The 13,986-nt window shown below is 42.3% G+C and overlaps 2 protein-coding genes across 2 annotated transcripts; both read left to right on the forward strand.

Annotated features, from left to right (window-relative positions):
• Positions 1-7,525: 7,525 nt before the first annotated feature.
• pde6hb (phosphodiesterase 6H, cGMP-specific, cone, gamma, paralog b) lies at positions 7,526-8,754 on the forward strand. Its single transcript, XM_061303819.1, has 3 exons — positions 7,526-7,744; positions 8,270-8,418; positions 8,570-8,754. The coding sequence occupies exons 1-3, from the start codon at positions 7,679-7,681 to the stop codon at positions 8,685-8,687; spliced, it is 333 nt and encodes a 110-aa protein (XP_061159803.1). The 5' UTR covers positions 7,526-7,678; the 3' UTR covers positions 8,688-8,754.
• A 1,257-nt stretch (positions 8,755-10,011) lies between these two features.
• LOC133170703 (G-protein coupled receptor family C group 5 member D) lies at positions 10,012-13,523 on the forward strand. The gene is made up of 4 exons (XM_061303818.1): positions 10,012-10,268; positions 11,322-12,474; positions 12,773-12,828; positions 12,990-13,523. Exons 2-4 carry the CDS (start codon positions 11,364-11,366, stop codon positions 13,077-13,079), a joined length of 1,257 nt encoding a protein of 418 aa, XP_061159802.1. The 5' UTR covers positions 10,012-10,268; positions 11,322-11,363; the 3' UTR covers positions 13,080-13,523.
• The last annotated feature ends 463 nt before the right edge of the window (positions 13,524-13,986 follow it).

Below are 13,986 nucleotides of genomic sequence, written 5' to 3' on the forward strand. Positions count from 1 at the left end.
GCAGAAGTCGGGATGGGTCGGCTGCGGCTCACCCGTGACCCTCCCGAGGACAACATTGACGTTGGGACATGCGTGTGCATGTGAGAATGTTTGCCGTCCTGTTGCCGCATAGCTTAGCTGAAAATTCACATAAGTGCACCATCCAAGTTTTTTTTTTCCTTTTTTTTTGTGGTACGTCCTGTTTACCTTGGTGCCTCACTTTTCTTCTGTACGGCCAACTCTAACAAAGTCAGCTGCAGCATACGTGAGGCTGCACCCACCTAGCCGGCCCGGAATGTCACACACGCTTGTAAACATTCACAAAGTACAACATCAGAAATCATTCATAAGCAAACGGCCACAGACTGCGGCATAGGTGCCAGGTAGGGAGTGGGCACAATACTTTTGGGCCGATTACACAATTGGTACACAAATATTGCAGTTATTTGGGGGACATTGGAAATACAGTAATCGGCTCAGCTGACTTGAATGCAACGATGGAGCAACACATGTAAACAGATAATATAGCACTTTGTCGTCAGTTTCAGTCACCAGCAGGGGGCGACACTGCAAAACATGTTGGGTGTCTGAAAACTGGGGGATTATTCTTAATCCTTAATTAAAATAGTTTTTGACTCGACTTCCACTTTAAGATTAAGGCTTACTTCAAGAGACTACTATATTTTTTATTTACAAACCATGAAAATTAATTTGAGGTTAATTTTATACTCAATATACTTGCATTCTATAAAAGTTATATTTTCTTCTAAAATATTGTCTGATTTACATTTACACTATATATCCTATTGATTAGCCACATTTTACTGAAGTCCTAAAAAATGGAGATGTCATCTAACTGTAGAAAAAAATACTTTCTCGTATATTCATGAGGCCTAAAATCACTCCGTGTTTTATGTTATACTTAGGTGCATTATATTTTGGAGGACTTCCCGCGCAGACTTTTTTTTTTTCCTCTATCTTTCTATCTTATTGTTTGCTTATCCCAAATCTGCAAGCAAACCGATGCAGTTGCTGCGCTCCTTTTGTCTTGGCTATGCATTACTGCTCATTATCCGACATTTTGGACTCGACATCTCATGCTTTTGGTAAACTAAACTTAAACCTACAGTGCGGATTTGAGCTGACTCGGCACAGCCAGATAAGGAATCAAAAAACCCCCACATTTGAAACAATGTGAGCCAAACTTAATTTGTAATTCTGGTTTTAGGATACAATTTGTCCTCTGTCACTCACGTTTGATGACTTGTTCTGGATTGGGATCATCAAGTCTATTGCTTTGCCTTTAACTATCGTTTTGAAACTTCTCCCTCAGTCTTTTTCATATTGTGGTTGTCAAAAGCGGTGGCGGTAATCACAGATTTGCTGGCCGCTAACACAACAGGCTAAGCGCATGGACTGCAGCTGACCGATGACACGCAGGCAGGCAGGCAACGGGCGACACGAGGCCCTCACACCTGCAAATGCATTTACACACATAAACAAATGCACACATGCTTTACAAGACTGTTCAAGAACTTTATATTGACGTCCGTTCATCTGCTGAGGTCTAACCCAAACCGCCGCTTGCAAAATGCCAGCTAACCCTTAACCGTGCATACCAGACAGCTCGGAATAAAATGAGCGGTTTTTGTGGGCGAGTGTGGGGGTGTAGGATGGCTTTTCTTGTTCTAAACCAGTCGAAACTGAGTCTTGCTACTAAAATAAAGCGATTTACACGACAGTGACCGGGCCGCTGAATTTTATTATGTGCTTGGATTTTGGAGTTTATGTTCATGCGTGACCTTGATGAGGACAAGTGGGATTGAAAATGCATCGAATGTATGTATGTTGACGATTTGCATGCTGTGAATGTTACACACGACACGTCATCGGGACTTTTTTTTTTTTCAGACCACTTTGAATTTGTCTAACTTTATTAGACAAGCTAAAAATAATCAAGCAGGCAATTACAAATCAGTTATTTGAGCTATTTTGTATTTATTTTATTTTATTTTTAGTTAAAATTCAAGATAAAGGTGATAAGGGCATACATTTTATGATTTTTTTATGATTTTTGGGGTGACCCACAGCCCTTTATCCAATTACAATACGTCCGCCCCTGGCGACTAGAATATAGACTGCAACATGTATTGAATGTTCATGTGCCCTGGGACTGACGGCTGAACAATCCAGAATGTACCCCACCTTTCACCCAAAGTCAACTGTTGAGGAATCATGGATCTATTGTGAAATCTTCATCACTCTTTTTTTCTCATTCAAATGCCTAGAGTTGCACACAAAAAATTGTCTCAAGTTTTACCCGTAAATCCCATTTCTGTGAATCCATCCATCCATCCATCCATCCATTGTCTGAACCGCCCAAATCAAGTGGTGCAGACAAGTGGAAGTCCACACCACCAGCTCCCAAAACCACATTTGATATTCCTAGCTGCCTGCGGCACAATGTTTGCACGATGTTCAAGTGTCATCAAGTGCATGGCAGTGTGGAAGCCCCACTGACGTGTCCTCTTTTGCCCCCACCGCCACAGACTTGGATTTAGAAACTGGTCTAGGAAAGTCTGCCTACTCGGCCACAATGTGACGCTAATCTGCCACCTGCTGGTGATAAACAATAGTCGCAATGTTTGGAAATATAAATGAATCCTATGCTGTTTATTGTATTACACATTTATTTATTTATTGCTTGACTTAAATAAATCAGATGAGGACATTATTTCTTTTAATTATTATTACTATTATTTTGTTTTAATCAATTATTTTTAGCACAGTGACCTTCATATTTTGCACACTTTAAAACACCGCTCAACATTCCAACAATTATCTCCAAGAAAGCAATCTCTTCATGGATGGATGCTTTCTGAAGACTCTTGAGCACACACTCAGTGCTGCGAGTGTGGATGAGAGTCTCACTGCTGACTGCGTTTCTATCTGGAGCTTTCCTGACCTCTTGCCGACTGCCTGAGAGCTGTCAGCCAGGACTCGTAATGAGATATTTGCTCTGACAGACGGGGCAAAATAGGCAGCAGTGCAAAGTGCTATGACCTCATCTTCCATTGCTCTTTTCTCTGCTCACTAGTAAAGATTGAATTTCCTTTGCCCTTGAAGCCTCACTTTTTTTCTTTAGTCGACCCTCCAATCTCCTTCACTCTCTCGGAACTTGCTCGGCCACTGTGTTGCTTTAAATGACACCAGCGGGAATGGGAATATTGAAATTGCAGCACAGTCTTCATTTTCTTTCCAAAAACTCTTGCATGGCCTGCTGCTATCACTACTATATCTGGGTAGAAAAGAAACAAATAAAGTCCTCCCAATAGCCCAATTTGAACTTTGGATGAAATTTGCAGGAATTGACTGTATATAAATGTTTTTCATTTATTTACATTAAACAACTAAACTCACAAATGAGCTCCTGCTCTCTAGCGCTGCGTGATGGTGTTTACAGCCTGGAGTCACAGCATTACATTAGATGTGCAATCATTGGCTTCTGGGGCTTTAGTGGCTGCTTGAGTATTGTGTTACGTAGTAATGAGTACATTACGACTAATGGGAACTTGCACGCGCGCCAAAAGAGCAAAACAAACCCTGCTGCTGCACTAATGCCCTAAAAATAGCAAAATGGAAGGGACAGAGTGAATAATAGAAAGAAGGCCTCAAAGTCATCCCCAAAGCTGAAAATGTTCCTCAGTGGGACCTCTGCAAAGCCTCTGAGCACTTGTCACAGCGAATAACCTTTTGCTTACTCACTTCTCCCCTCTAACTCGACTTGCTCTCTTTCTTGAATCCCCTCTCGCTTTCTCTACTGCCTCCGTGCGCCATTAATCCATTCTTTATCTGCAGCGTTCCCATTTTTCTTTTCCCCTTGGGCTGCCGCGATGTTGGCTTGCTGTGTCGTGGAATGATTCGCAAGCAATGTTGATGTGATTTACATATTCACAGGACTCGGAAAAACTTTTTTTTTTAAACTATCCGCATGCTGGAGAATGAATGAAACATTTTTCTATACTGCTTGCCCATGTTGAGCTCAGGTAAATTAATAAATTGGTCATATTTTTGCTGAGACTCACTAAGCCACGCCCCTCAAAGGCTGAAAAAAAAATCTAATTCTGATGCTAATTCCTGTTGTTTCTCATGGACGTTTTTTAAATAAAGGCAGACCATTTGATGCATTGGAAATTGTAGTCCTAATGTTTGTTTACGTCATCACTGGCCTCCACTAATTGCAGTCAAGTGTGTTTCCATTGCTTTGGTGCCAGTTGAAGCAAGTTCCTCCTCCGCACTGATGACAAACGTCATGCTCCCTGATTTAGGAATATCCAATTAGTCTCCCCCTCTGAGATGAGAACGCTCGCCACTCCAATCTAGTAAGAGCTCTCGGTTAATTCTAATGGGATCCAAAACCCAGATTACAGTTCCCACACACTACTCAGAACATATTTTGTGTACAGCACAGTTTGGTCCAAAAATGATCCACTTACTACAAATAATGAAGCAACTGACCATTTAAAAAAGCCAAAACGTCTCTTGAGGATTTACTGTACACTATTTGAATTATTTACTTTTTTATCTTTGTAGGGAATGCTAGAGTGAAGAATACTTTTTTTATCTTTGGACAGTAATGTATGCATTCATGAATATATTCAAACAGCGAATGACATACGACATAAGAAAAAAAATATGCACAGCCTCACTTAGAATTCAGCTCAGAATGGTAAAGTAGCTGCAGACCTGGAGGAAGGTTCTCATTTTATTTTTTCCCACTTGGATGCAGTTAAGACTTGACCTGAGATAATTTATCCAAAAAAATAAAAACAGTGGCTTTAACTAAAACTCGATATTTTTTACACAGTAATCATTTATTTAGGAGATTAAATAGGGTGATTTCGGGAGGGATCATAAATGATTTTATTTGAATAATTTAGCAAAAGCAACATGGATTTTTACCCCCAAGGAAAAGAAACCTTAAATTCAAACTGCATAATTTTGCTTTTGAATGGATTGCACGTAAAACAATAGTGTCCCGATTTCAAGTTAAATATTCAAACTTGAATAAATACGTTTTCCAAATCTGCTTCTAAACATTTCATGGAATGCTAATTTTGCCACATAGTTGACAGTGCAAACATTGACGCAACAAAGGCCACTAAGGTCTTAACGGTCGTGGAAAATGTTTGACGAGCGACTCATGACGACAACACAATGAGATTCAGGGCAATCCCAGGCTCCGTAAAACTCTTACATCACTCTGACACACAAAGGAAAAAGCACAACATCCAAATGGAAACCTAACTGAGCCCTTACAATGGTTAAGAAATCTTTTTAAGTGATTTAACACAAAAGGTGTTGTGAAAGCAAAAGTAGCTGCAGCAAATGAATGTATAGCTGTCCTGAAATTGTTTATATTAACTGAATAATAAGCAAATTTGGAACTTTTTAGGATAGGTTCAACCCAAAAAAGACATTACAATAATGTCTGAATGTTCAAGATGAACTGATAAAACATTGTGCACTTGGCAGAGCAGCAAAGAAATCCCTAATTTGTTTCTTTTAGTGAGAAAGTCGCATTTCAATAATCGATGTGATTGAATTTAAAGGTGAGTATGCGCTGAACACCTACTAAAAAGCTTTATGTTCTCAGGCAAGGCATTTTAATATCTCCTTTGTATGCTAATGCAAAGACAACAATGGTCTGTTGATGAATAATATATTGTCGTGCAGAATGGCCACAACGTTACAGAAAAAATTGACGGCGGGGTAATAATATGAAAGGTCGGCGTGGTACTTGACAAGCACTCATGGGCCTTTCTTATTTTTTTTTTTTTAAATTAGGTACACTCAATACAACAAAGCCCAGTACAAGCAGAATGATAAAAAGCTTGACAAATTCAGGCATAATTTGTTGACTGAGTTCATGTATAGTGCTTTTTGTAGTGCATTCAAGGAGGCCAAGAATTTTTGAAACAAGGTCGCATGCAGCTAAATGAACTCCCTCAAGTGTCCAGAGCAATAATTCAAACTCAGAGGAGACAGTCTGAGCTCTTGAGCTCTTTGCTCCAGATGGCTCAAAGACCACCTTCTTGTTTGTCCAAACATGCTTCAAGGAAAGCAAAGAGTTGGATGCAAGTACTTAACCATAAGCTTGATATCATGTAAAGGAAATTATAAACTTGCCATGCCTGTGCAAGAGTCCAGCATTCTATAAATACTACGAGATTATGCATGCTTGTCATCAAATGTTTTGTGGCAAAATCCAAGACTTTCATGTCTAAGAGAGTTAGTCATTTCAAAATATTTATGCGCCATAAAAGGAGAGTCGGGTACTTCAGATGCACTATGGTATGTTCACACACCATTAAAAGGCAAGCATTAGTTTTTTTTTTTAAGGCGTCAGTCGGAACCTCAGTGCATTCCACAGATAAAATGTTTGTTTGCGTTCACACGCGCATATTGAGAAACTTCTTGAATGAACATTCTGTACTTGTTGTTCAGAGCTGACCGGGACCTCTTGCTGCCTCACACATAGACATCATAAAAAAATTAATAAAGAAAAAATAAATAACAAATAAAAATAAATAAATAAGACCAGGGTAGGACCTCTTGCTTTGACATGATTCCATATATGTCTTAACATCATAGCGCTATTGCCAGGCGCCCGCGTTAATCTAGCGGTAATTAAAAGTATTAGCGCGTTTGTGTGACTGACCTATTGACCTACAATAGAGACCCCGACACAGCATATGTTTGTGACGGCTCACTGACACCGAGTGCAAATCATTCATGGCCACCCACGTTTCGGTCACGTGATTAATAGTCACCAAATCCAGTATCGAGACATGAACTTAGATTTACTATACTCTATCACCACTAACTAAACATCCACACTATGACAATTTCAATGTAATATTTCTTTATGCAGGATATAAAGTATATTTGCATTCCCTGTGTCTACTAGATATGAAGAAGTGGTGCTTCCTGGCTCCTGACCTTTAGAATGAAGATCCAGTTAGCACATGTCGAGGCGTGTGCTAGTGTTAAAAAGGGCAACGCTTTGCGCTCTGCGCCCTACATGAAGATAAAGAGGCTTAGCCATTGTGTTGGCCTCGTTTGGGAGCAGACAACCAGGTAAAAAAAAATAAAAAATCTATGAATTGTAAGTCCAGAGTTTTTTTTTTTGGACAGCATAATTCCCTTAACATTGTCCATTCTAGGTATAAATATTGCGATTTTAATTTGAAAAGTCAAACTATTTATTCGAGTTGTCACACAAAAATATATCTTGACTTCATCTTCCACTAATGATGTCCGAAACACCAATGTGTCTTATAATTAGATTGCTGTGATGTTATGTCAATTAAGCGTAAGACATTTCTTCACGTGTGGAAGGTCCGGAATGAACAACAACAAGCACATGGGAGCTCATCCGACCGAGCACATGGAGCAGAAACCCGACCAGAAGCTTCTCCCCCACCTCCTCTCCATAAATCTCTTGTCAGACGCACTGAGGTTTTAGAAGGATCAACCTGATGGAATCGGTACAGATTGACCTCTGACTTGTGTGCGCACACAGCAAGGCCCGAGGGAGTGCCGCAGGAGTTAAGATGACTTTAGGGGACCACGTGACTGGAAAGAGGTGTCTGAAGGGATTAGTGATGAAGATATAAAAGCATGGCGCAGATAGCAAATGTCACAGACAGAAGCAGGAGAAGGAGGAGAGATCAGTGGTGGCCTCTTGGGATATTTCCATCAGGTGAGGACTAACAACGATGCTTTTGAACTTGCTCAACCTAGATTGTTACTATTCGGCTCAATTTGTAATATGTATCATTTAATTGGTAGTGATAATTTAACAAGGCAAACATGGAATAGGATTGACCTGAGCAGATGGCTCTTCAATCACTTCATCTTCACTTCATTTTATATAGAAGCTGAACTGACTCGTGTGTGTGTGCTGTGTTACGTAACCAATAAGAGGGAATTTAACACCGCAATCCTAAATTAATCCAAATTATTATATGCTGGTCGAATTTATTTTGTCATAGTAAATTGTGCGGTTAATGAAGCGGACGGTGTGCATCCGTGTTGTCGAGGAAGGGCAATTAGTTTGCGGTGGATCAAAAGGGGGATTAGAGCAAATCTGGTAGTTTAAACCCATCTGCATAATCTGTGCAGATTAGTGCAGAGACAGACGCTAACAGGATTATTAGCAGCAGGGCATCAGGCAGAAAGAGAAGAAGCCACAAGACCTGATCTTTTGATTTTTCTTTTTTTTTAGAGAACAATGAACGGCGGCCCACCGGCAGGAAGCGCCCTGGCCCCTGGCGGAACCACTGGCCCAACTACACCCAAGAAAGGCCCGCCCAAATTCAAGCAGAGGCAAACTCGTACATTCAAGAGCAAGGCCCCCAAACCAGGCCAGAGGGGGTAAATACAAAATTCATTCCGTGTTGCCCTTTAACTCATTCCCTGCCAACCCAGTTAATATCTTTGACGTCTATCGACGGAATGAGTTAAAAATAAATACAACCGAAAGAGGAGCGTTCCCGCTAATGTGCTCATTGTCCCTCATTTGCAGCTTCGGTGACGACATCCCCGGCATGGAGGGTCTCGGCACGGACATCACAGTCGTGTGCCCATGGGAAGCCTTTGGCGACATGGAGCTCAGCGACTTGGCCAAATACGGCATCATTTAAAGCCGCTCTCTTCCCTCCCTCCCTCCCTCCATCGCTCCTCGGCTCGGCTCGTCGGGATAAGGTGGCCGGCGTCCCCCTTAATGCCCTTCTCGTCATCTACCTCCGGCCTCGCTCCACTGAGTGGAGAGGGAGCTTAATCATGCTCTTATTTATTTTTTCATATATGATGATACATATCATACTGTTTACAGTATATAATACGCTTGAAAGATTGACGAGAACATTTCACGCTCCCTTTTCCGATCTAATCTTCCATGTATTACAGAGGCCCACCCACCCCAACCCTTGCCAAAGAACCCGAAGAAAAACTAGCTTGATTTGCTTCTAGCGGTTGAATCGAATGTAAATACTTTGTCACGTATCTCCTGTTGTTCCCTTTTTTTTTTTTTATTCCTTTGTTATTGCCGCGTTGTACGACTTCACTGTAACCATCACGGAGAGTATGCAGGACGCTGTAGCGGTGAACATTGCAATGCACTTTCAGATGCTCTCTTCCTTCCGCTATACAGATGATCAATACGGCAAGTGAACGACGTGTCCGAATAGTTGCATTAAATTGCTTTCTTTACACAACTCACCATGTTCCTTTCTTGTTGGAAACAAACTAACGCTGCAAACAACTACTAGTGCATACAAAGTGGAACAAATATACGACAACATAGACAGTTAAAATAAATTAAAAGTAAAATTTAATTAAAAAATATATGAAATTATATATATATAAATAAATGTAGAAAAAAATATATATAAAGCCCGAAGCCTCAGTCTGCGTCATGTCTTTTCAAGGTCTTAACTGTAATTAATCACTAAAACAACATGGCAACTTCCATCCAAGTGAGTAAGCAAAAACAAACGTTCCCACATTTGCGTTGCTATGGTTACTTTTGCTTTTCAAAATAAAGCTCAAGCCTCCGGATCAAAGAACTCAACTGTTTTGGGAACGCTTCAGGAAAAACAGCGGCACAATAAAGGGATGATACAAATAAAAGTCGTAAATAGTTTGCATTTAGAAACAACCCCAAAAGCTATTTACGGTGTTACACGCTAGTTCTGTATACGATTGAACAAATTTGGATGAAGCTGAGATTGAAGAGAACACACCCGCTAACATCCCGACTTGTCTTAACACGAGTTAAAATCGTACGTATGGGCTTGCCCGAAAAGAACAGCTCTCATTTATTGACACAGCAGAGACCTTCCAGCTAATTTCATCACTGTCAGCTATTGTTGCTGTCATGACGGCGTAACCGTGGCGACAACTCAGTCCCCCTTGTCCCTGCTCTTTGGTCAGGTCGAGAGCAGAATCATTGGGGAATTCCACTCGGTCTCGAGAGCGTGCACAGTTATCGGCAAGCATGATTCAAATTCCTGTGGGGGAGCAGGAAAACTAGGGAGGAGTAAACTCTCCCTTTGTGTGTGTGTGTGTGTGTTGTTCAGGTGTGTGAACCCCACCTATAGACAGTGGAAGGTAGGAACGTGTGAGAAGGGATGCAGGAGACGTCCACGTGGCTACACATTGAGTCCATCCATGCATCAACAGTGTGCGTCGCGACAAAACTGAGTCCGTGGTAAGGATTTGTGGTAAGTGGCAGTTTTGCTATTTCAGCATAAATGGAGATTCAAATATCCAATTCCGCATCTACGGATAATCGCCTTTGATCAACACATCATAAACACTTGACGTTGTTGCGGTCGTACTTGACGATGATGTCGTGTTTGCGTGTTTTTACCGTGGTTACTAACTAACATATGCGAATGGTCGTTTGTCCACGTGTGGCCTGGGATTGACTGGCGACCATTTTGGGGTGTTTACTGACCACCCAAATGTGGTCAGACGCTATAAATTTTTTTTATTATTTTTTCATAAACTGCGATTCAACCCATCCCATACTCTTTTTCACAATCCCCAAAAAACAATAGCCTGATCAAACTGGGTCATATCAATCCACTGCTGATGCAAATAAAGACCTTATTTAAATCTGCCAATGAAACAAAGGCTGCCTTATGTGCCTGCGGGAACTGATACTAGTCTACCTACTTATCTTTCCCAGCCTCTTCAAACTGCACTGCAAAACAAATTTCATTGACTCACCCCGCTGTCTCATTTTGGAGGCGAGTCAATAGTGTTCGTTTTCCGTTCTCACACGAAACGGGCGTAATCGTGTGTTGTGGCCCGCGCTCAAACCGCTTTTCCTTGTTCCGACATGTTTATGTTTTCTTTCTGCCGTTGCCTTTCCACTCAACTGTCGACGGCGCCAAGTCGGCGTGATGACACAATGAGACACACCTCTTCATGAATCAATAAATGAATCGATTGGACAGCGCACGATTCATTCAGAGCAGGAGCGGATCATTTTGTGTCCCAAAGGTCAATGACATCACGCTTTAATGACTTTGATGTGGGAGAAACCCATCAAACGCTTTGGAATGAACAAGGAGGAGATTGTGAGCCGGGCTTTCTTGAGTTTAGAGGGGTTTTCTGAGTTCTGAGCTGTTGCTTTGGATTGAGGTACTGCATGTGAGTTAATTGAGAGAAAAAGAAGCAAAAGAAAAAAAGGAACGCCGATGTAACTACGCTGAGCGGCCATTTTGTCTCAATACTTTCCTTGTTGTGTTTGTTTTCACATATTTAAGGACACATAAGGAGGAACCAAATTCCTGGTGTGCACTTCCAAAATGAGTCCAGCCTTTTCACCTGAAGATCCCAAGTTGGCCTTTCCACTTCTCCTTCTCCTCCACATCCCTTTCACATGTTCATCTCAGTCATGGGCAACAAGCAACATCATCAATGGGAGTTCTTCGGCAAACTCCACCAAGGCTATTCCGGGCTGTCGCCCAGGACTAGATCCTGTCTATAGGTACTTGTGTGACCGCAAAGCCATGTGGGGCATCATTCTGGAGACCCTGGCCTCCGCCGGCTTCATCTTCAGTATGTTCCTCCTGCTGGGCCTCCATGTTTGGTCCCTGTGGATCTGCATCTCCTTACGGCAGCAACGCAGCCACATAGGAGGAACGGTGGCCTGCATGTCCATGTTCTTGTTGGCCACTGCCGGCATCTTTGCCATCACCTTCCCCTTCATCATCCAGCTCGGCCCTCAGACGTGTCCCACCAGGCTCTTCCTGTTCGGCGTCTTCTTCGCCTTGGCCTTCTCCTGCTTGCTGGCTCGCGGCCTCGCTCTGCTGGGCTTTGCGGCCGCTCGAGGTTGGGGCGAGCCCGCCATGGCTTTGGGGCTTTTCATCGTGCAGGTGATCATCGCCACAGAGTGGCTGGTACTGGTCTTGGTGCGGGATAAGAAGCCCTGCGAGTACAACCAGGATGAGTTTGTCATGCTGCAGATCTACGTCCTGTGCCTCCTGGCCATCGGCGTGATCCTCTCCTTGCACTTCTTGTGTCGCTCCTGCTTCACGTACAGCTACACCTACGCCGGCGCCATTCACCAGCAGAGCCGGCAACAGGCCGTGCTCCTCTTCCTCACGCTCTTGCTCTCCGCCGCCATCTGGGTGGTGTGGATCGTAATGCTCACCAGAGGGAACGTCAAGCTGAAACGTCGGCCGCAGTGGGACGACCCGGTGCTGGCCGTGGCACTGGTCGCCAACGGATGGGTGTTGTTGGCGGGACACGGCTTGTCGCAAGTTGCCTTCCTGTGCAGGGGGGAGGCCAAATCCAAAGAGGTGCCTCTGAGCTTCGCCGGCTGGACCAGCCCCAGCGCTGACATCCCGGGGTTGAACAGTCCGAAGGCGGGAACAGAAAACGGAAGCTTCGAGAACGATCCGGAAAAGCGAAGAGGTGAGACCATTTCGCCGCTTCCGCTTAACCACAATGGAATTGAATACGGATGGGCCAAGTAACAATATCAGACTGGCCTTATTTCAAGGTATCGGGTCCTCTCCGATACCAGTCGCCGATACTTAAAACAATCTAACACTGAGTGTCTCCTTTTTGCCTCTAGTTGGCGCTACACTGTGGCAATCTTCATGTGTGTCAGAAATGATTATCTTTAATGATTAAAAATATGATACACTACAATCTCAGCTGTCACGTTTAAGTGAGTAACAAATTAAGCGTATGACGTTTCTCCCTTCAGGCAGGCGACACGATTCGAAACTGCGATCGCCCTACGAGTCGGGATTCTCTATGACCGTGAGTAATGAACTGTCAGGATTAACCATCTCGTATTTAATTGCACGCTGTGACCTTTCCTTTGTTAAGTCACACTGTATGCTTCCTGACAGCGCAGTTTATCAAGAGTGTTACCGCAATTGAATTGAGGTTGTGTGTGTGTGTGTGCGTGTGCGTTGCAGGACATTGACCCCAATAAAGACTATAGCATCCCTCGCCCTCAGACCACCAACTACAGAGAGCCATATGATGAATATTATGGACGAATTTAAAATGTCTCCTCTGCACATGAACACAAATGAAAGCTGCTTGACTTGGGATAGAAAAAAAAAAAAAAACTTCATATATTGCTTAATTGTAAATACAGTTGGATGATTTGTTTTTTCAATTAAAATATATACTAGTACTACAGTTTAGGGATGTAGTACTAGTATATAAAGGTACTAATAAGACTGTAAATAATTCTGTCATTGCTTGTCATGATTCAAGAAGCTATTGCAAATGCATATTGTACTCACGGTATTCCAACCCTTGAGCTGTCAATCAGAGGACATGAGCAAAGCAGTAGCTGGAAGAGCAGGCAAGGACATGGTTAGATTCCTCAGCCACCATCCATCCATCCATCCATCATCATAGTCAAAGTTACGCTAGAGTTCCCGGGCGCATAAATGTATAGAGATGTTATTGTTGTCAATAAAAGTTTCTTAATATATAAAGTTGCTTTCTTTTCCTTAAAAATCAAACAAACTGTGCAGATGGTACACAAACAGCCAACTACTTTCTCAAGCAAATGAACCTTACTAGCAGTGCTGTAATTTTAAAGTCAAACCACCAGGGGGCATTGTTTGCACACAACAAGGACTCAGGGGTGATAACAGTCAATCTCAAAGTGGTGATAAAAAAAAATGTCCGTACGGTGCAGGAAAAACAACACTATAAAATATGCTCAACATATTGCATTCTATCGGTTTTACATTTTAATAATCTAGCAGCAACACCAGACAAAATAATGACCTTGTCTGACGGTTACTTGACTCAAAGCTGATATATATGAACAAAAGAAAATGCAATTAATGAAAAATATTTGGGGTTAGTGCATAAAATTACTCGTTCAAAGATGACCTTCTAGACCGCTGAACAGCAAACCAACATTAAGAGCAAAACATTTCATTTGTGCAC

The sequence above is a fragment of the Syngnathus typhle genome, linkage group LG17 (genome assembly GCF_033458585.1).
Source record: "Syngnathus typhle isolate RoL2023-S1 ecotype Sweden linkage group LG17, RoL_Styp_1.0, whole genome shotgun sequence".
NCBI classification, from domain to species: Eukaryota; Metazoa; Chordata; class Actinopteri; order Syngnathiformes; family Syngnathidae; genus Syngnathus; species Syngnathus typhle.

Excerpts from the sequence above, each read along its gene's own strand:
- pde6hb (XM_061303819.1), top strand. The coding sequence starts at position 7,679 with ATGTCACAGACAGAAGCAGGAGAAGGAGGAGAGATCAGTGGTGGCCTC. Across the intron at positions 7,745-8,269 it reads TCTTGGGATATTTCCATCAG|AGAACAATGAACGGCGGCCC; the intron begins GTGAGGACTAAC and ends CTTTTTTTTTAG. Across the intron at positions 8,419-8,569 it reads CCCAAACCAGGCCAGAGGGG|CTTCGGTGACGACATCCCCG; the intron begins GTAAATACAAAA and ends CCTCATTTGCAG.
- LOC133170703 (XM_061303818.1), top strand. The coding sequence starts at position 11,364 with ATGAGTCCAGCCTTTTCACCTGAAGATCCCAAGTTGGCCTTTCCACTT. Across the intron at positions 12,475-12,772 it reads CGATCCGGAAAAGCGAAGAG|GCAGGCGACACGATTCGAAA; the intron begins GTGAGACCATTT and ends TTCTCCCTTCAG. Across the intron at positions 12,829-12,989 it reads AGTCGGGATTCTCTATGACC|GACATTGACCCCAATAAAGA; the intron begins GTGAGTAATGAA and ends TGTGCGTTGCAG.